This window comes from Leucopleurus acutus, assembly GCF_964270905.1.
Source record: "Leucopleurus acutus genome assembly, chromosome: 20".
NCBI lineage: Eukaryota > Metazoa > Chordata > Mammalia > Artiodactyla > Delphinidae > Leucopleurus > Leucopleurus acutus.
Window position 1 is genome coordinate 14,873,138 of NC_139162.1, and position 22,471 is coordinate 14,895,608.

At 39.6% G+C, this 22,471-nt stretch overlaps 1 protein-coding gene across 7 annotated transcripts in view; it reads left to right on the forward strand.

Moving 5' to 3' along the window:
- The window catches only part of IST1 (IST1 factor associated with ESCRT-III), a 30,029-nt gene that overhangs the window by 3,039 nt on the left and 4,519 nt on the right, over positions 1-22,471 (forward strand). For 5 of the 7 annotated variants that reach the window (XM_082863309.1, XM_082863313.1, XM_082863315.1 and 2 more), the window contains exons 2-7: positions 13,776-13,878; positions 14,312-14,492; positions 15,257-15,344; positions 20,222-20,305; positions 20,828-20,938; positions 22,163-22,363. In XM_082863309.1, coding sequence (XP_082719435.1) covers positions 13,791-13,878; positions 14,312-14,492; positions 15,257-15,344; positions 20,222-20,305; positions 20,828-20,938; positions 22,163-22,363 — 753 coding nt within the window. In that variant the 5' untranslated portion in view covers positions 13,776-13,790. Of the gene's footprint in view, positions 1-5,782; positions 5,864-13,775; positions 13,879-14,311; positions 14,493-15,256; positions 15,345-20,221; positions 20,306-20,827; positions 20,939-22,162; positions 22,364-22,471 lie in introns of all 7 variants that reach the window. The other 2 variants (XM_082863311.1, XM_082863312.1) reach the window with 1 other exon arrangement.

The window sequence follows — 22,471 nt, forward strand, 5'->3', positions numbered from 1 at the left end:
ATAAAAATAGTAGTTAGAATACTGAGAAGTAGATTTGCAGTCACTAGTTCATAATCCTTTTATAAGGTTTATGTTATAGTTATGTATCTTATAGTTGTTTTTGTGTCACTTGTCCCCATTAGATTGTGAACTCCTTGAAACACCAGGGTCACATCTTACTTAAATGTCTCTTGTCTCTGTTGGCTTAGCACAGTACTTGATAGAATAGCACTCAACAGATGTTTGGTGAGTGGATGAATGACAGTAAAAATGTTGAGGCACAAAATGATCTCAGAATAACCTCTAAATCAGAAGAGAATTTTAAATTAGGTATTGGACAATATTAGTATGTGGTAATGTATATATGTTTGTTTTATGTGTGTAAATGTTTGTATATGTATAAAACAGTAACTGTTTACCAGAACAGTTTATTAACTTTTAGGTTATTCCTAAAATTAATATTCCTAATCATGTAAGATACAAAGTTTATGGTAGTTAGCTTTGGAAACACAGTTTCAAATCCTGAAATGTGGGAATTCCCTGGAGGTCCAATGGTTAGGACTTGGCACTTTCACTGCCGGGGCCCGGGTTCAGTCCCTGGTCAGGGAACTAAGATCCCTGCAAGCTGTGCTGCATGCCCCCCCCCAAAAAAAAAAATCCTGAAATGGTAATTAAATTGATCTTTTGTATTAGATAAGTTTTGAGTCTGATGATTTTTAAAATATATTGGTAATTATTTAGGACCTGTGCCCCCTGCATTGGAAGCACGGAGTCTTAACCACTGGGCAACCAGGGAAGTCCAGGAATCTAATTTCTGAAAGTTGAAAATCCTCAGAACTCAAGTTGACAAAGTGTTTTGGCAAATTATTTTCCTTTCCTTAAATCTAAAACAAAACTAGATTCTGTAAGTTTGTGAAATTCAAAAATCAATGTTATTATTATTTCATTAATTTTTATTATTTATTTTTGGCTGCATTGGGTCTCCGCTGAGGCACATGGGCTTCTCACTGCGATGGCGTCCCCCGCTGTGGAGCACGGGCTTCAGGTGCGCAGGCCTCAAGCCGTGGCTTGCGGGCCCAGTTGCTCCACGGCATGCAGGATCCTCCCGGACCAGGGGTCGAACCCGTGTCCCCCGCATTGGCAGGCGAGCTCCCAACCACTGCGCCACCAGAGAAGCCCCTAAAAATCAATGTTATTTTTAGTTAAATTTCCACTAATTAACATGATGAAAGAGTGACAGCTTTGTACTAAGTACTGTAAGGCAGTGTGAGAATAACAGTGGAACCTCAGAAATAGTGTTTGCCTTCAAGAAGAGCTATACTGATTATATACACTTGAAATCCTCCAATGAGGTCAAAACAGTTAATCAAAAAAGTTCAAGCAGGGGAAAAAAGATACAAAGCATACCTTTAACATTTTATTTTAACCTAAGACACATACAAAATTCCATTTAATAATGGAGTGTAACCTTTAAAAATTGTGAATCACTGTATTGTATATCTGTAACATATAATATTGTACATCAACTATTCAGTTTTAAAATTTTATTTATCAGCTGATCTTTAGATTATTAGATGTTTTCTTTGAGTATCGGTCTTTTTTTTTTTTTTTTTGATTTCTGGCTGCATTGGGTCTTTGTTGCTGCGTTCGGGCCTTCTCTAGTTGGCAGTGAGTGGGGGCCACTCCTCGTTGCGGTGTGCGGGCTTCTCATTGCGGTGGCTTCTCTTGTTGCGGAGCACCGGCTCTAGGCGTGCAGGCTTCAGTAGTTGTAGCATGCAAGCTCAGTAGTTGTGGTTCGCAGGCTCTAGAGCGCAGGCTCAGTAGTTGTGGTGCACAGGCCCAGTTGCTCCGCAGCATGTGGGATCTTCCCGGACCAGGGCTCGAACCCGTGTCTCCTGCATTGGCAGGCGGATTCTTAACCTCTGTGTCACCAGAGAAGCCCAGAGTATGGGTCTGTTGACTAGAGTTTGTTTTATTTTACTTTATTTTATTTGTTTATTTTTTGGCCGCACCTCTTGGCTTGCGGGATCTCAGTTCCCCAACCAGGCATCGAACCTGGGCCACAGCAGTGAAAGTCTGGAATCCTAACCTCTGGGCCACCAGGGAACTCCCTAGAGTTTATTTTAACAAACGTTTATATGGTGCTTATTGTGTACGTATGTTCTAGGCACTGTTCTAAATGCCACAATTTTTTTTTTTTTTTTTTTTTGGCCATACCGCAAGGCTTGCGGGATATTAGTTCCCCAACCAGGGATTGATCCCAGGCCCTCGCCAGTGAAAACACTGAGTCCTAACCACTGGACAACCAGAGAATTCCCTAAACTCCACAGATTTTCATTTAATCCTCATACCAGCCTTTTGAGTTGTGAGGGTTCATGTAAATATTTGTGCTAATTTTCCTTAAATGTTTAACAGAGAAGCTACCTGGGCCTGGATTTTCTTCTGGAATGGTTCCTAATTTTATATTCAATTTTTGTAATGTTTAGGGGCAATTACATTTTTGACTTCTTTGTGTCGGTTTTTTTTTTTTTTTTTTAAATTGAAGTACAGTTGATTTACAGTGTTGTGTTAGCTTTGGGTGTACAGCAAAGTGATTAAGTTATACATGTATATCTCTTCTTTTTCAGATTCTTTTCCATTATAGGTTATTATTACAAGATGTTGAATATAGTTTCACTTTGTGTCAATTTTGGTAAACTGCGTTTCTAACAGATTTGTTCATTTTGTCTCATGGTTGAATTTATAGGTGTAGATTAGTAATAATGTCCCCTTCTAATGTTTGTAGGATCTGTAATGATATCTGTCTCTTTCCATCCTGATACTGGTAATTTGTGTCTCCTCTCTCTCTCTCTCTCTTCCTCCCCCTCTCTCCCTCCTTCCTCTTTTCAAAAGAACCTGCATTTGGTTTCATTGATTTTCCTCTTTTCTGTTTCATTGGTTTTTGCCTTGTTTTTATTGTTTCCTTCTGCTTGCTTTGAGTTAATTTTGCTCTTTTTATCGTTACTTGTGGTGGAAGCTTAGATTACTAATTTGAGACCTACCTTCTTTTTTTAAATATAAATTTATTTATTTATTTATTTTTGGCTGCGTTGGGTCTTCGTCGCTGCGCTCGGACTTGCTCTAGTTGCGGTGAGCAGGGGCTACTCTTCGTTGCCGTGCGCGGGCTTCTCATTGTGGTGGCTTCTCTTGTTGTGGAGCACGGGCTCTAGGTGTGCAGGCTTCAGTAGTCGTGGCACGCGGGCTCTAGAGTGCAGGTTCAGTAGTTGCTCCGCGGCATGTAGGATCTTCCTGGACCAGGGCTCGAACCCATGTCCCTTGCATTGGCAGGCGAATTCTTAATCACTGCACCGCCAGGGAAGTCCCGAGACTTTTCTTCTTTCCTAATGTAAGCATTTAGAGTTGTAAATTTTGCCCTAAGCACTGTTTTAGCTTCATCCACAAATTTTGGTGTTATATTTTAATTTTCATTTTCTTACAGTTTAAACCTTTAAAAATAATTTCCACTTGAAACTTCCTCTTTAACATGGATTATTTAGAAGTAATGGTGTTTAATTTCCAAGTGTTTGGAGATTTTCTGTTATCTTTTTTGTTACTGATTTCTGGTTAATTTCCATTGCAGTTGAAGAACATACTTTGGGTGCCTTAAGTTCTGTTTAATTTGTTAAGGTTTGTTTTGTACTTCAGGATACGGTCTGTATTCATGAATGTTCCCTGTGCTTTGCTGTGTTGAGTGGAGTGTTCTATGTAAACGTCAGTAAGATACAGTTGGTGTTCAGTTCTTGTATATCCTGATATTCTGTCTACTAGTTGATGAATTACAGAGGGAAGTACAGTTGAAGTCTCCAACTACAATTAGGGATTTGTTTTTTTGTCCTGTCCTGTCTTTTCTTCTTGTATTTTGAAGCTCTGTTGTTCCCTGAATTCACTATTAGTATTGCTACATTTTCTTGGTGAATTCACCCTTTAATGATTATATAATATTCCTTTGTATCCCTGGTTTTCCTTGCTGAAGTCTACTTGAACACTTCAGCCCCTTCAGCTTTTTTTTTTTAAGTTGAGATATAATTGATCTATAACATTTTATTAATTTCAGGTGTACAACATGATTTGATATTTGTATGTATTAGGAAATGATCACAACAGTAAGTCTAGTTAACATCTGTCACCATACAGAGTTACAATTCTTTCTCTTTTGATGAGAACTTTCAAGATTTATTCTCTTGGGAGTTCCCTTGCAGTCCAGTGATTAAGACTCCAAGCTTCCACTGCAGGAAGCGTGGGTTCAATCCCTGGTCAGGGAACTAAGATCCCACATCCCACATGCCATGCAGCACAGCCAGAAAATTAAAAAATAAAAAAGATTTATTCTTTTAGCAACTTTCGAATACACAGTACAGTATTAACCACAGTCACTACACCACATCATACATTACATCCCAAGACTCATTTATTTTATAACTGGAAGTTTGTAACGAAATGGGTAGAGGGGGTCGAAAGGTACAACTTCCAGCTTTCTTTTGATTAGTGTTTGCGTGATCTAGTTTTTTTCATCCTTTACTTTTAACCTACCTACATTATTGTATTGACGTGAGTTTTTTCTTGGCAGTATATAGTTGGATCATTTTTTGAACCATTCTAGAAAGTCTAGTTAACATCTGTCACCATACATAGTTACAATTCTCTGTGTTTTGTGTTTAGATCATTTCTATTTAATTATGTAATTATTAGTATATTTGACTTTAGTTCTACCATTTTATTATTTGTTTTGTTTTTCATTTCTGTTTCTGCTTTCCTGCTTTCTCTTGGGTTATTTGAACACTTTAGTATCAAATTTAAAACCTGTCGAGTTTTTTAGTCTATTTTTTGATATAGTACGTTTTATTGGTCACTCTAGGGATTACAGTGGATGTACTTAACTTTTCACAATTTACTTAGAATCAGTATTTTATCACTTATTGTGGAATATAGAAACATATAGGTCCCTTTGCCCTGCCCCCCTTAATACTATTATGTTGTGGTTATCTTATGTATTACATCTACATACATTGAAAAAAAACCCCATCAGACAATGTTATTAGTTTTGCTTTTAACTGTCAAATACAAATTTTTTTATTTTGGCCATGCCACTTGGCATGCAGGATCCCCAACCAGGGATCGAACCAACGCCCCCTGCAGTGGAAGCACGGAATCCCAACCACTGGACCGCCAGGGAAGTGTCACTCAAATACGTTTTAAGAGACTCAAGAGAAGAACCATCTATTATATTTACCCAGATATTTGCCATTTCTGTAATATAAGATATAAATACTTGCCATTTCTTCCTTTTTTTAGTTTTCCAAGTTTTCTTATTAATTTTCCCTCATCTGAGAATGACTTATTTCACCTTTATTTCTGAAGAATATCGTCTCTGGATATAGAATTCTGGGTTGACAGTTCTTTTCTTTTGGCACTTCTTTTTGGCCTCCATTGTTTCTGATGTGAAATCTGTTATTTGAATAGGTCATCTATTGGTAACATGTTTTTCTCTGACTGCTTTCAGTATTTAAAAAATTTGTCTTTAGTTTTCAATTTGATTAAGATGAGTCCAGGCATAAATTTCTTTGGAGCTCTCTGAGCTCTTTCAGTCTGTAGATTTATGTTTTTTGCTAAATTTGGGGAGTTTTCAAAAGTTTTTTGGTACCAAACTGGTTCTCCCATCCTTCTGGGATTCTGACAGTGCAAACATTAGGTCCTTTGCTGTTTGTTCTACAGATATCTGAGGCTTTGATCACTTTTTTCAATGTTTTTTATCTCTGTTTTTCAGATTGGATACGTAGTATTGACCTATCTTGAAGTGCATTGGCTTTTTCTGCTGTCATTTGCTTTCTGCTATCCAGCTCACACAGTGAGTTTCTTACTTTTGATGTATTTTTCAGTTCTAAAGTTTGTTTCTTCTGGAATTCCCTGGTGGTCCAGTGGTTAGGACTCGGTGCTTTCACTGCTGGGGCTGGGTTCCACGCAGCCAAAAAAAAAAAAGTTTGTTTCCTCTTTATGTCTTTTGTTTCTTTACTGAGACTTTCTGTTATTCATTTCAAGAGTATTTGGCCTTACCTGTTGCAACGTTTTTTTTTGTTTTTGTTTTTTAAATTTTATTTATTTATTTATTTTGGCTGCGTTGGGTCTTTGTTGCTGCGCGCGGGCTTTCTCTGGTTGTGGCGAGAGGGGGCTACTCTTTGTTGCGGTGCGCGGGCTTCTTGTTGTGGTGGCTTCTCTTGTTGCAGAGCATGGGCTCTAGGCGCACGGGCTTCAGTAGTTGTGGCACGTGGGCTCAGTAGTTGTGGCTTGTGGGCTCTAGAGCGCAGGCTCAGTAGTTGTGGCGCACGGGCTTCATTGCTCCACGGCATGTGGGATCTTCCTGGACCAGGGCCGAACCCGTGCCGGCTGCATTGGCAGGCGGATTCTTAACCACTGCACCACCAGGAAAGTCCCCTGTTGCAACGTTTTTTTAAATTTTTTTTTTTATTGAAATATAGTTGAATTGTTGCAACCTTTTTATAGTAGCTGCTGCTTTTTGCGGTACGCGGGCCTCTCACTGCTGTGGCCTCTGCTGTTGCGGAGCACAGGCTGTGGACGCGCAAGCTCAGCGGCCGTGGCTCACGGGCCTAGCCGCTCCGCGGCATGTGGGATCTTCCCGGACCGGGGCACGAACCCGTGTCCCCTGCATCGGCAGGCGGACTCTCAACCACTGTGCCACCAGGGAAGCCCTACGTTACTTTTAAGAAGTAAGATTTGCAAGAGATGTCTTGAGGATTAATCTCAATTGTCTATGCCTTTTTGCCTATTTCATATAATTCAGTACAATGGGATATTTAGTGTCCTGCAGAATCATAGGGTTGAAACGGACTTTAGAGATTATGTTGTAAGAACTTAAATTATATTCACTATACTGTACTTATTATTGTAGAAAGACCATTTAGCTTCAATTTTCTAGCTTGGTTAACTGAAGTCTTAGTACAGTGTAAATTTGAGATTGCTTTGGTAGATGTAGGTTCTGGCTTCTTTGGTCTTGTGGAAAAATAATAGTCTTTGGGCTGGATGCCTTCTGTTTCCTCCTCCAGAGCCACATACCATCCTTTTCCCTCTGATCTACATCCCTGGAGGCTCATTCACGTGTACCGTATCTGTGGGCCCCTTTGCTTTCTGGCTTCCAGTTGAAGGGTAGATGGATTGGCAGGAGGAATGAGGGCTAGGTATTTATTCCCCTGCTGCTTCCCTTCCAGGTTGCTGCAAGTGGTCTGCATACCTCTACCAGTGATTCCTGTCTGGTGGCCCTTTCCATATAGCTACCGTCTCCAGATTCTACTTCCTCATCTTGCCCCTTCAGGCCTAGATGTGTTAATGGTTCTGGGGCAATTCACTGTCCTTTGTTGGTTTCTCTAAGTCTTACCCACACCTTTGTAAGTAGTCTCTCTTTTTTTTTTATTCTTCTAAATGTCTTTATTGTACATCACAAATATTTCACATTATTTAATTGAGAGGCTTACAGAAATAGAGTATATTTCTATCATTGATCAGTAAAGTTCCTTCAATCCCGCATTGTCTTTATTTGTGCACAATATACTCGATATATTTTGTGGGTTTTTTTGACTCATTTAGAAGGGTTAAAAGCAGCAAGAGCTTATGTTTCTTTCATTACATGCAAAAATCAATTTTGACAGTGATAAACTGACTACCTTATGGATTCTAAATACCACTTTTAGATTCTGATCTCCCATATAGCTATATCTATTCCCCTAACCAAATGAATAATCTGCATTTTATTTCATTTTTTTCCCTCACTAACATTACTTATATTATTTTAAAGATGGAATTTTGATAGGATTAGGGGCTAATAATGAGTATGTGGTACCTCACTTTTATTGTTTTTTTTTTTAATAACAAAGTGAATCAGTTATACATACACATATGTTCCCATATCTCTTCCCTCTTGCGTTTCCCTCCCTCCCACCCTCCCTATCCCACCCCTCCAGGCGGTCACAAAGCACCGAGCTGATCTCCCTGTGCTATGCGGCTGCTTCCCACTAGCTATCTACCTTACGTTTGGTAGTGTATATATGTCCATGCCTCTCTTTCGCTTTATCACAGCTTACCCTTCCCGCTCCCTATATCCTCAAGTTTATTCTCCAGTAGTCTGTGTCTTTATTCCTGTCTTACCCCTAGGTTCTTCATGACATTTTTTTTTCTTAAATTCCATATATATGTGTTAGCATACGGTGTTTGTCTTTCTCTTTCTGACTTACTTCACTCTGTATGACAGACTCTAGGTCTATCCACCTCATTACAAATAGCTCAATTTCGTTTCTTTTTATGGCTGAGTAATATTCCATTGTATATATATATATATGTGCCACATCTTCTTTATCCATTCATCCGATGATGGACACTTAGGTTGTTTCCATCTCCGGGCTATTGTAAATAGAGCTGCAATGAACATTTTGGTACATGACTCTTTGTGAATTTTGGTTTTCTCAGGGTATATGCCCAGTAGTGGGATTGCTGGGTCATATGGTAGTTCTATTTGTAGTTTTTTAAGGAACCTCCATACTGTTCTCCATAGTGGCTGAACCAATTCACATTCCCACCAGCAGTGCAAGAGTGTTCCCTTTTCTCCACACCCTCTCCAGCATTTATTGTTTCTAGATTTTTTGATGATGGCCATTCTGACTGGTGTGAGATGATATCTCATTATAGTTTTGATTTGCATTTCTCTAATGATTAATGATGTTGAGCATTCTTTCATGTGTTTGTTGGCAGTCTGTATATCTTCTTTGGAGAAATGTCTATTTAGGTCTTCTGCCCATTTTTGGATTGGGTTGTTTGTTTTTTGTTATTGAGCTGCATGAGTAGTCTCTCTTTTTAAAAATATTTATTTATTTATTTGGCTGCTCTGGGTCTTAGTTGTGGCATGTGGGATCTTCGTTGCGGTGCGTGGGATCTTTACTTGGGGCATGTGGACTCTTAGTTGCAGTATGCATGTGTGATCTAGTTCCCCAACCAGGGATTGAACCTGGGCCCCCTGCATTGGGAGCTCGGAGTCTTAACCCCTGGACTACCAGGGAGGTCCTGTAAGTAGTCTCTTTATTAAAGTCTCACATTACCCAGGTGTGGCTATTATGTGTTTCCAGCTAGGACCCTGATTGTTAGACTCCTTTAAAGGGGCACTGTGATTTTACTTATTTTTGTAAATTTGAACAAATACTATTACTGAATCGTAAGATTAGTAATTTAGGTTTATTTTTATCTGCTTTCTACAGTAGGTTTACAGTAGGGTTTTTGGGGGAGAGAAACTCCCCCACACATTCCAAGCCAAAAGATTAACAGTGAAATATAGACCTCACTTCAGTGTTTTCAACTTCCTTCACAGAGTTTGATTTATATTTGCAGCATAAAATATTTTTAAGCTCCTCTTTCAGAGAATTTTAGCACTTTCTTCTTCAGAGTCCCTATTCTTATGATTGTTTGGGTTCCTTTCTTTTCCAAGCTGTTTCATTATGGTCCCAAACTAGCATTTGTGGATGCTGACCCATTTTAGGCAAATATGTGAAATAGAGATGTCTTTACACCCTCCAGAGTTTCTTCATGTTGCTAAAGCTACCCCCTTATTACCTGTCTCTTCCATTAACACTTTTGTGTCTTTCAGTGTCTAGCCACTTTAGATACCTATTCTGATAAGTTGATCTTAATGTTTACTGATGAGTTAACATTTTGCTTTTCTAAGGAGGCAAATGAATTTATTTATAGTATTCTTTGTCTTTTGATAGAAATTCCGAATTATATACTTTCTGAGGTAGATTTCGTTTTTAGTGTTAGCTTTAATGTTAGTTCAAATTCCTTGGATTTGAAAAGAGTTTTGCATATAGGAAAAACTAAATCTGTTTTTGTTTGTTTTTTTAGTCTAGTCTTTGTCTTTACATATGTGCTTTTTTTAAAACTCAGAATTTGGAGTCATCCTGCATATATAGTCATGCTTTTTAAACTAATATCATTAATAAATAAGTTAATAAATGCTTTTTATTTATTTATTTGGCTGCATTGTGTCTTCGGTGCTGTGTGTGGGCTTTCTCTGTATGCAGTGAGCGGGGGTTCCTCTTCATTGTGGTGCACAGGCTTCTCATTGCGGTGGCTTCTCTTGTTGCAGAGCATGGGCTCTAGGCTTGCGGGCTTCAGTAGTTGCAGCACGTGGGCTCAGTAGTTGCGACACACAGGCCCTAGAACGCGTGGGCTTCAGTAGTTGCGGTGCATGGGCTCAGTAGTTGCCGCGCGTGGGCTCTAGAGCACAGGCTCAGCAGTTGTGGTGCACAGCCTTAGTTGCTCCGTGGCATGTGGGATCTTCCTGGACCAGGGATTGAATCCATGTCCCCTGAATTGGCAGGCGGATTCTTAACCACTGTGCCAGCAGGGAAGTCCCAGTAAATGCCATTTAAAAAATATTTTATGGCTACTTAAAATTCCATCGTAAATATATATAATTTGTTTAACTAGTAAGAACAGTATTTCATTATTCATATGGTTCATTATTTCAATTTTTTGGTCTTAAAATGTGCTGATAAATGTATATATTTATTTTTTATTTATTTATTTTTTTTGCGTTACGCGGGCCTCTCACTGTTGTGGCCTCTCCCGTTGCGGAGCACAGGCTCCAGATACACAGGCTCAGCGGCCATGGCTCACGGGCGCAGCCGCTCCACGGCATGTGGGATCTTCCCGGACCGGGGCAGGAACCCGTGTCCCCTGCATCGGCAGGCGGACTCTCAATCACTGCGCCACCAGGGAAGTCCCATGATAAATATTTTTGTATAAAATTCTGTGCATGAAGCTCTGATTATTTCCTTAGGTTAAGTTTCTAGGAGTAGAATTACTAGGTCAAAATGTATATGTTTTTAAGGCTTCTGAAAATAAAGTACAGATATGACTAATATTTTGTTTGCAAGTATTGACGGCATCTGATGATTATAGACTACTTAAGAACTACCGAGAAATCTTGACGTTTTTCTGTCATAACTGTATCAGACCCCCAGTATTGTTATCTTTTATCTATGAGACGGTATCCACTGAAGAATTCAAATCCCATAATAATAAACTCCAGAGAACCATTATTTCTTTGTGGCCCTTACTGCAGTTGTTATTTTAGTTACTGATGTGATAAGTTTCTCTAACTAGACTATAAACTTCCATAAGGGCAGTAACCGTGTCTGTTTTTCCTTACCAATATTATCTCCAGGGCCTGTCACAGTATAGTAGGCATTCAATAAATACTTGTTGAAGGGGGTTAAAAATATATATTGTATCACAATTGTTAGTACCAAAAATGATGTAGCACTGTATGATTAGGATTGTTTAATTGGATTTTGAATTCAGATGCACTTAGGTTTTATCCTTAGCTCTACCACTTAGTTGCTGGCTGATCTTGGGCAAGTGCCTGGTAGAGTAAATGTTAGTGCTAGTTACTGTTTCCCAGGCTGTTTTTCTAATTCCCATCTATCTCTGGTTATGAATGCCTTCAGAACAGGAATACTGTATGGATCTAGTCAGCGCCAGAACCTACTATAGCACCTGACATCATCTAAATAATTTTTGAATTGAAGTTTGTTTCTTTTTTTTTTTTTTGCGGTACGCGGGCCTCTCACTGTTGTGGCCTCTCCCGTTGTGGAACACAAGCTCCAGACGCGCAGGCTCAGCGGCCATGGCTCACGGGCCCAGCCGCTCCGCGGCATGTGGGATCTTCCCAGACCGGGGCACGAACCCGTGTCCCCTGCATCGGCAGGCAGACTCTCAACCACTGCGCCACCAGGGAAGCCCTGAATTGAAGTTTTGAATTTAGGATTATGAGACATGTGGCATAAGCTGTAATTAATACCATGCTTCAGCTGTACTGAACTTGTGTTTCTCACAAAACTTCTTGTTCTTTCTAGTACCTGGATTTTACACACATCACTCCCTCTGCCCAGGATAGTCACACCCTCTTTTTACCTTACGAATATCTTGCTTGTCCTTCAGGACTTGGCTTAGGCTTTTCCTTCTCCTAGAAGGAATTCTGTAACATCCCTGAGCAGGTTGCATGTCTTTTCTCTAGAATAGATTTTTTAATCTTGACACTATAGACATTTTGGGCTGGATTTTTTTTTGTTTGGGGCGGGGGTGTTGTCCTGTTCATTGTAGGATGTAGGCAGCATCCTTGTATGCCTACTATATATGCTAGTACCATCTCCTGAAATCACGACAAACCAAAATGTCTCCAGTCATTCCCAAATGTCCCCTCTAGGCAAAATCACTTCCAGTTGAGTACTACTCTAGAATTCTAGTTCTTAGCAAATAGTAATGTAGTTGCCAGATATTCTTAGCTGTTTTTTTTCCAATAGAATTTAAGTTCTTTTGATCACAAGGACTGTGCCTTCTAAATTTTTTTATCTCCAGCATCTAGCCATTGTCTGTCATAGAGATAATCAGCAAATATTTGTTAAGTGGATTGAACATAATTTAGTATTATCATGGATCCCAGATATTTACCATTGTAAACTGGGACTTGGGTTAATTATTAAATGAAGTATAAAGGATTCTGCAGGCAGTTTCACAAAAGGAAAATACATCTGATGTTTTCTATTAGTGGTTTATGCACAGGCAGACATACTATTCCTAGTGTTTGTCCTTACATTGGGTATGTTTTTTGGTTTGTCTGTCCTTCGGTTACTTTGTTAGGCCTAGCTTTTGTTTGGATATTACATGTTTTGAAGTTCAGGTCCATAATTAATAGAGAGAAATAGTGCTGTCTTGATACAGAGTGCACAGTGGTCAATGCACAGTGTTATACCCTTAAGTCTTATGGGTGGAGGGAGTGGTTTTGTTGACTTTAACTTTGCTGTTCAGTAAAAGTCTTAGTAAATAATAGCCTTCTGTTGTCGAATTTTATTTTGCTTTTTGTTCTTAAATTTTTTTTACTGAAGTATGGTTGTTTACAGTGTTGTGTTCATTCCTCCTGTAGAGCAATGTGATTCGGTTGTATATATGTATACATTCTTTTTTTTAAAATATTTTTTCCATTATGGTTTATCATAGTATATTGAATTTAGTTCTTTGGGCTATACAGTAGGACCTTGTTGTTTATCCCTGTTGTCGAATTTTATAGAGCAGTTTTTTTTTTTAACTTTTTTACCTCTTTGTATATTTCTTTGTAGGTGGGTAGATGTTAATGATATTTCTGTGATCTTGGGCAGTAGCTTGTTCCAAAGGCTAAGACTTAGTAGGAGGATTTGAGGAATTAAGGTGATGATATTTTTGAATTTAGTTCTAAATTTGATAATCTTTTCTTATTACTACCTCTTATCTTTTTGTGGGGAGAAGTAGGAGGACTTCCAGCTTCTTTGTTTTTATCACCCCACTCCTACACCAGTACAGAGATAGATAATCATTTTATCCATCACCAGGTTCTTTCATCTCTGTGCCCAAAACAGATCTCAAATCCAATCACTTCTACCATCACCACTGCTAACTATCCCAGTCTAAGCTATTTTCATTTTTTGTTTGGACTGTTGTAATAGCCTTGTTCTTGGTTCTCTTGCTTCCATTATTATCCTCCCCCAATCAGTTGTCCACCCAGCAGCCAAATGACCTTTAAAACCTGTGAGTCAGATCATGTTATTTACCTGTATTAGAAAACTACTCTGGTTTATAATGTCAAATAATCCACCCTCTAACTTGGTCTTAGTTCCTGAACTAATTTTAACTTGAAAGTAGTCACTGTGCTTCTTATCTTTTTCCAGGAGGAATAGCACAGCATGCTGGGCTCTGGATTTAAAGCTGAGCGTTTACGAGTCAATTTGAGATTAGTCATAAACCGTCTTAAACTATTGGAGAAAAAAAAAAGTGAGTTATGCATGATTGCATTATATTTTCTTTCCCAAAATACACCACTGAGTCCTAGCACCTCAATATTGGCTCTTTCAGGCTAGCACTATGAAGTCTTAAGGATCCCATATCCTTTAGGTTTTGGATACATTTCTGCTGTCCTTTGTGACTAGTTAGACTGAATCACTTTGTTGCAGGGAAAGGAACATACTCTTGCTGTGGAATAGGTAACGTGACTCCATAGGTGGAAATTTCTGGCTACACAAACAATATTCTCATCTAGACGAGGTAGCAAATTCTAGACTAGATGAGATGAGACTAAATTTGCTAAGGGAGGGTGAGCTAGGATAGAGTAGAAACACCCACTTTTCTGTTTTGGGGTGGATGTCTGCCTGCAGGCCAGGGCCCAGTATACTACTACTTTGTGACTGGAGTGGGATTTGTGCTTTAGCGGAACTGGCCCAGAAAGCAAGGAAGGAGATTGCTGACTATCTGGCTGCTGGGAAAGATGAACGAGCTCGAATCCGAGTGGAGCACATTATTCGGGAAGACTACCTTGTGGAGGCCATGGAGATCCTGGAGCTGTACTGTGACCTGCTGCTGGCTCGGTTTGGCCTCATCCAGTCTATGAAGTAAGCTGGTTTGTCTTTTTTTTTTTTTAAGCTTCATTGAGGTATAGTTATTTAGGAAAAAACTTCACATATTTAATGTGTACAATTTGACGAGTTTGGACATAGGCATACACCTGTACACCATCATCACAATCAAGTTAGAAAACAGTTATCACCTCCAGAAATTTCCTTGTATCCCCCTTTTTTTGATAAGAACATTTAACATGAGATCTGCCTTAAACATTTTAAAGCACTCAATACAGTATTGTTTAACTGTAGGCACAGTGTTGTTCAGCACACCTCTAGAACTTTTTCATCTTGTATAACTGTAATGAAGTAAGGTATTTTAATTTGAAGACCTAGTCAAATCACCTCTGGAATTTGAGAAAGGAGTAGTAATACTGGTCTCTTCCTACACGTAGGGCGATAGCACTAAGGGACTACCACTTCACATACCCAACAACATTCTTCCTGCTATTCACTTGAAGGCTTGATCTCAATGTAAACAACTGGTGAAGAGAAAATTTGGAATCTGAAATCAAGAGGCCTAAGTTTGAGTCTTGGCTCAACCATTTTCTGACTTTGTGACCTTGGGCTTGTTACTTGTTTGTGTTTCCCCCTCCAAAATAGGATGACAGTGATGGCTTGAAGCCTAGAGTTATTGTGAGAATCCAGTGAGATTTGTGAAATTGCCTTAGAGGCTATCAAGTATGGGATACAGATGACGGGGTTTTGTTTGTTTGAAAGAATGTTAAATTTTATTTATTTTTTTTTACCTTAATTAGGGAGTTAGATTCTGGTCTGGCTGAATCTGTGTCTACACTGATTTGGGCTGCTCCTCGACTCCAGTCAGAAGTGGCTGAGTTGAAAATTGTGAGTACAACCAGTTTCAGTGATGCATGAAGTTTATCCTATTAGAAAGGTTGGTAAATAAGTCACTTCTGCTTTTTTGACCACATATTTTTGTACCCTTCTCATGCTGCCTTTGAAAAAGTCTTTGTAAACTTGTTTCTTCCTCCTTTTCAGGCCTTATATCATGGAACAGAACAGTGTTTTCCAAACTTGAGTAATTTTTCTAAGGGGCAGAGTTACAAATATCCCCCAGTTTTTTCTTAAATTATTTTTATTGTAACATTATTTAAGTATGTAAAAATAGAAGAGTTTTTATACAACTGTAAACCAGTAAAGTTAAAATAACATTAATTTAAGGGAACGGATGTTTTGCTTCATTGATTCATTCCACAAATATTTATTGAGCAGATGTTGTGAGTTGGGTGGGTACTGAGAGCACAGTGGTGAGCAAAGTATGACACCAGCCCTACTCTTGTAGCTTAGAGTCTGGTAGAAGAGACAGAAAAATTCACTGAGAAATTGCCTGCCACATCGTGGATATGGTACTGACTGCTCAGGTACAAATTCAGTCGAGTTGTTTTCTCTCCTATTTTCTACATCTTTGCCAGTTATTCACTAGGAGATTGTCTCAGTCTTATCTCCCAACCTATCTTATGAGATTTCCTTGTCTTCTGTATGTTTTTTCTTTTTTTTTTTTTTTTTATTTTTTTGCGGTACACGGGCCTCACACTGTTGTGGCCTCTCCCGTTGCGGAGCACAGGCTCCTAACGTGCAGGCTCAGCGGCCATTGCTTACTGGCCCAGCCGCTCCGCGGTATGTGGGATCCTCCCGGACCGGGGCACAAACCCATGTCCCCTGCATCGGCAGTCGGACTCTCAACCACTGCGTCACCAGGGAAGCCCTGTTTTTATTTTTTAACAGCTCTTTTTAAGTCTCTGAATATGTATTTTTTTAATAGTCTATTATTTTTGTTTCATGGCTACAATGTCTTCTAACTCTCTGAGAATATTATAGTCCCTTTTTAACTTTTCTTGTTTCTGTATTGTTTCCTTCTATCTATTTCTTAGATTTAAACTATTTTTATAATAGAGGCTTTTCTGAAAGGTTTCATGGCCCTTGGCTGTTCATATTTAAGAGTGAGGTACTAAAAAGTGGATTGGAACCTCTTGTGTGCTTGGGTGGGCTTATTGCCAGATGCCAATTCATTGTTTGTTTGTTTCTCTTTTTTCCTTCCAGTTTCATTGAGGTGTAATTGACATACAGCACTGTATAAGATGTACAGCATAATGACTTGACTTACATACATCATGAAATGATTATCACAGTAATTTTAGTGAACATCCATCACCTCATATAGATACAAAATTAAATAGAAAAATTTATTTTTGTAATGAGAACTCTTACTATTTACTCTCAGCAGTTTTCATATATAACATACAGCAGTGTTAATTATATTTATCATGTTGTGCATTACATCTCTAGTACTTACTTACCTTACAACTGGAAATTTGTAGGACCTTTTGAGTGCCTTCATCCAATTCCCCATTCCCTCCCACTCCCTGCCTCTGGTAACCACAAATCTGATCTCTTTTTCTATGAGTTTGTTGCATGTTTGTTTGTTTTTGAAGTGTAATTGACCTACAACATTATGTTGTTCCTGTTACACAACATAGTGATTTTTTTTTATACATTTCAAAATGATCACGATAAGTCTAGTTATGATATGTCACCATACAAACACATTACTTAGTTATTGAGTATATTCCCCACACTGTACATTTCATACTTGTGACTCATTTATTTTGCAGCTGGAACTTTGTACCTCTTAATCTCCCTCACCTATTTCCTCCTCCCACCCACCTCTTGCAACCACCTGATTGTTCTCTGTATCTATGATTCTGTTTCTGTTTTTGTTTGTTCATATGTTTTATTTTCTAGATTCCACATATAAGTGAGATCATATGATATTTTTCTTTCTCTGTCTGACTTATTTCACTTAGCATAATGCCCTCTAGGTCTGTCCGTGTTGTTGCAAATGGCAAGATTTCATTCTTTTTTATGGGTAATATTCCATTGTGTATATGTACTGCATTTTCATTCACCTATTGATGGGCACTTGGATTGCTTCCATATCTTGGTGGTTGTAAATAATGCTTCAGTGAGAATAGGTGTGCATATATATGTTTTTTCTAATTAGTGTTTTTGTTTTCTTTGGATAAATACCCAGGAGTGGAATTGCTGGATCAGATGTTAGTTCTGTTTTTAATCTTTTGAGGAATCTCCATACTGTTTTCCATAGTGGCTGCGCCAATTTACATTGCCACTAACAGTACACTAGTGTTCCTTTTTCTCCACATCATCACCAACACTTGTTATTTGTGGTCTTTTTTTTTTATGATAGCCATTCTGACAGGTGTGAGGGGATATCTCATTGTGGTTTTGATTTGCAGTTCCTTAATTAGTGATATTGAGCATCTTTTCATGTGCCTGTTGGCCATGTGTTTGTTGTCTTTGGAAAAATGTCTGTTCAGATCTTCTGCCAGTTTTCTAATTGGATTGTATTTTGGTGTTGAGTTTTATGAGTTTTTTGTATATTTTGGATATTGACCCCTTATCAGATATATTGTTTGCAAATATCTTCTCCCATTCAGTAGGTGGCCTTTTCATTTTGTTGATAGTTTCCTTCACTGTACAAAAGCTTTTTAGTTGGATGTAGTCTCATTTGTTTATTGTTGCTTTTGTTTCCCGTGCCTGAGACATACCCAAAAGCGTATTACTAAGACCAGTGTCAAAGAGTGTACTGCCTGTATTTTTTCCTAGAAGTTTTATGATTTCAGATCTTACGTTTAAGTCTTTAATCTGTTTTGAATTTATTTTTGTGTATGTGTTGAGAGAGTAGTCCAATTTTCCCAGCGCCATTTATTGAAGAGACTATCTTTTACCCATTGTATATTCTTGCCTCCTTTGTTGTAGAATAATTGCCCATATAACTATGGGTTCATTTTTGGGCTCTCTGTTCTGTTTCATTGATTTGTCTGTTTTTATGCCAGTACCATACTGTTTTGATGACTGCAGCTTTTTTAGTATAGCTTGAAATCAGGGAGCATGATACCTCCAGCACCAGCTTATTGTTAAATGATCTAAGCCCTTTCTTGAGGGAACTCTAGACTGTCAGGAACTAGTTTTCTTTCCTTGGAATGGTCATTTTCCTCAGAGAGGAGTTCTGTCTTCTACCTGGAAGGTATAAGCTGGCTGCATTTTTGAGAGCACAGGGAGAAGGAAGCCAAAGGTATCATTCCTCTCTTAGAGAAGATTTGCACATAATTCTCTTGTTGCCAGTATCTCTGCTCTCTGCTGTGCATGGAGCCCACAGTTCCTTTAGTTTAATCTCCCCAGAGAGTAAGCCTCCTGTATTCTGATAGGGTAGGGAGGGTGGTTATACAGTTTTGTGGGTAGGGGAATGGGAGAGTAGAGGCAACTACTTCTACTTTTAATGTAAATCTTGTTTATAGCCTCTCTTGTACTCCTCCTTTATATCAAGATTAATTCCAGATGAAACAAAGATTTACATGTTTTTTTTAAAAAAAATGAAACCTTAAAGAAACAAAGTTAGGCATTAAAAAAAATAATCTCATAGTGGAAAAGGCATAAACATGCCACAAAACCTAAAAGCCATAAACAAAGAGTGATAATATAAGTAAAAAAGATTTCTGCATAGTATAAAGCAGAACAAAAACCATCGTTAAAAGACAAATAACAAACTTATAAGTACCCAGTACCACTGAAAGTCTACCTAACACTGAGTGCCCCCTCACTGAACTTCCAGGTATTGGGACCACTCTGGTCTAATAGCACTGTCATCTCCTGCCTGTACTAACTTCTTTTTTTTTTTTTGCGGTATGCGGGCCTCTCACTGTTATGGCCTCTCCCGTTGTGGAGCACAGGCTCCAGACGCGCAGGCTCAGCCGCCATGGCTCACGGGCCCAGCCGCTCCGCAGCATGTGAGATCTTCCCAGACTGGGGCATGAACCGGTGTCCCCTGCATCGGCAGGCGGACTCTCAACCACTGTGCCACCAGGGAAGCCCTGTAGTAACTTCTTGAACGTTTTTTCTACATCTACTTTGGCTTCCTTTAGTCTGTTCACCATTCCATCAGAACGACTAAGGGTTCTGTTCAAAACACTCATCTGATCCTGTCACTACCCCTTGCTTTAAAGTCCTTTAGTAGTTTCCTGTTGTTCTTGTGCTAGAAACAAAACTAATAAAGCCTACACGGCCCTGCACTGTCTGGCCCCCATCTGCCTCTCTTCATTTCCTACCACACTCTTCCTTTGGGCCTTGCACAAGAGGCTCACTGATTTTATTTTGGCTTGAGGATTGGCCCTGTTTTTCCAGCAGAGGCCTTTGCACATGCTGTTTTCTTTTCCTGGAATGTTCTTCCTTCCCTCCATGTTTAGTTAACTCCTGATCATCCTTTACATCTCAGTGAAGCATCACTTTATCTGACTTTTCTGATCAGGTCTGATTCTACTGTTGTAAGCAGATAGTTTAGTGTACTTTTCCTTTCCCCTATCACAGCTGCATTTGTACCTTTATCTTTGTGATTATTTGAGTAATGATTGTTTTTACCCAGAGACTGTAAGATTTTATGAGTAGGTACAATGTCTGTTTTTCTTCATCATTTGTAGTGTGTAACATAATGCTTATAATAGAGTTTGGCACATAGTTGCAGCTCAGTGGATGGCTGGATAAACAAATAACTAAATGAATTAATATGTACCCCTTAAGGCTTTACAGACCTAGTCTTTTGGAAATCCTGTTTACTGTTAATAGGAGGAAGCTTGAAGCCCTCTGTAGGAGTGGTTTCCATTTTTATTTACCGTTCTTTTTCTCTGTAGGTTGCTGATCAACTCTGTGCCAAGTATAGCAAGGAATACGGCAAGTTATGTAGGACCAACCAGATTGGAACTGTGAATGACCGGGTAATGAACATAATTGTTAAACATGAAGCAATGGGTGGGGTGGGGCAGGTTATTTTTATTGCCTGCAGTGAGTCCAGTGGGTACCACTGTAATGTAGGGTTAATCTGGGATTGCACCTTTCATAGTAAGAGAGAGAAGAATGCTGTCTGGCAGTGCAGTCAGCTCCTTACCCCTGTCCTACACCTCTGATTGTGAAGCTTTCCATCATCCTGTGTCATTCCTGATTTTGTACCTTATCCTTTGTGCCACTTGTGATTTATGGAGGTAGAAGTGAGGTGGGGAGAAGGGTAGATGATCTCAAATGTGGAAGGCAGCAATATCAGTCTTTGAGGCATATGTAACCAGAGAATGTGAGAGATACACGGGTCTTGTGCTTTGTGATTGAAAAAAATAATTTAACTGGATGGAGCTTCTTTTTTTCCTCTCAATTTGAAATGTGAGGAACAAAGTTTAAAATTGATACAGGTTAGGCTTAAGCTGGTTGATGCAGATGCATCTTAACCCTGGATCTTTTACTTACAGCTAATGCACAAACTGAGTGTGGAGGCCCCACCCAAAATCCTGGTGGAGAGATACCTGATTGAAATTGCCAAGAACTACAATGTGCCCTATGAGCCTGACTCTGTGGTCATGGTACGTTTAGAGTCTTTTAGAATACAAAGGAAAATGAGTCTCTCGGTATCAACTGTCTTTGAAAAATAACCATTTTCTTTGCACTCAAGTTTGCATATGGGAGTTTAAGCCTTTGTCCAGTTAATGCCTCTGGGGTAACAATAAATACGCCTGCATCTCTCAGAGTATTTAGGGATCAGATGAGATGAATGACTGAAAACACTTTGAAAAGGTACAAACTTTGATACAAATATAAAGTGGCATTATTGCTACTTTTCAGTGAAGTTCAAGGAATTGAGAGGCCCCTATGGGTAGCAAGAAAAGCCTCAAGACCCAGAACAGATCCTGAAAACATCTTTTGTGTGCCTGCCATGTGCTCCAGAAAGCTGAGAATATAGAAAATATATAAACAAGGTCCCTGTCCTAAAGAGGCTTACAGTGAAAGAAGGGCAGATATGCAAATAGTAAATCAGCAGTTCATGTTGACTAGGTATAGTATATGTTTTGGTGTGCTGCTCAGACAACCCTCCCCCTGCCTGAATTACACATTTCAGGACAGAAACATTTATTCCGCCAGCTCTTTTTTTATTTTAAGTAAATTTATTTTTGGCTGCATTGGGTCTTCGTTGCGGTATGTGGGCTTCTCATTGTAGTGGCTTTTCTTGTTGCAGAGCATGGGCTCTAGGTGCACGGGCTTCAGTAGTTGTGGCGCGCGGGCTTAGTTGCTCCGCGGCATGTGGGATCTTCCTGGACCAGGGCTTGAACCCGTGTCCCCTGCGCTGGCAGGCAGATTCTTAACCGCTGCGCCAGCAGGGAAGCCCCTCTCCCAGCTCTTGAGAGTATTGATGACTGGTGGCTCACGCAGCTGAGTGTCCCTCCAGCAATGGCCCTCAGAAGACAGCTTCCTTACCCAGGGTCTTTCCTGGGGGCAGCCTGTATTTGGTAACTGGTCATTGCAGGGGATTAAAGACTCTGCCCCTTTGTCCCCAGTTGGGAGCACCTGCTGTAGTCCCAGCCTAGCTCCAGAACTCCCTGGGGGAATTAGCTGACCCCTTTGTTGTGAATGTATGGCAGCCCACCTTCTTCCTTTGCCCAGCCCTGCTTCCTTCATGTCCCCACAGGTGTCTGTCCCAAGAGACCTCTCCAGTAAACTTCTGTCGACGCTAATCACCATCTCAGAATCAGCTTCCTGGGGAACCTAGCTGGTGACAGGCCTAATGATACGGGTTTCTCTCTTTTTCTTAGGCAGAAGCTCCTCCTGGAGTAGATACAGATCTTATTGATGTTGGATTCACAGATGATGTGAAGAAAGGGGGCCCTGGAAGAGGAGGTGGGGGTGGATTCACAGCACCAGCTGGTGGACTTGATGGAACAGTGCCAATGCCCATGCCCATGCCTATGCCATCTCCAAACACTCCTTTCTCATACCCTCTTCCAAAGGGACCAGTAAGTACACATACAAATAAATATGGATATAAACTCTAGAAAATGTTACAGAAGATGACAAGTTGGCTCTGTGAATACACCTAGGAATTGTAGGTTATCAAGAGGATT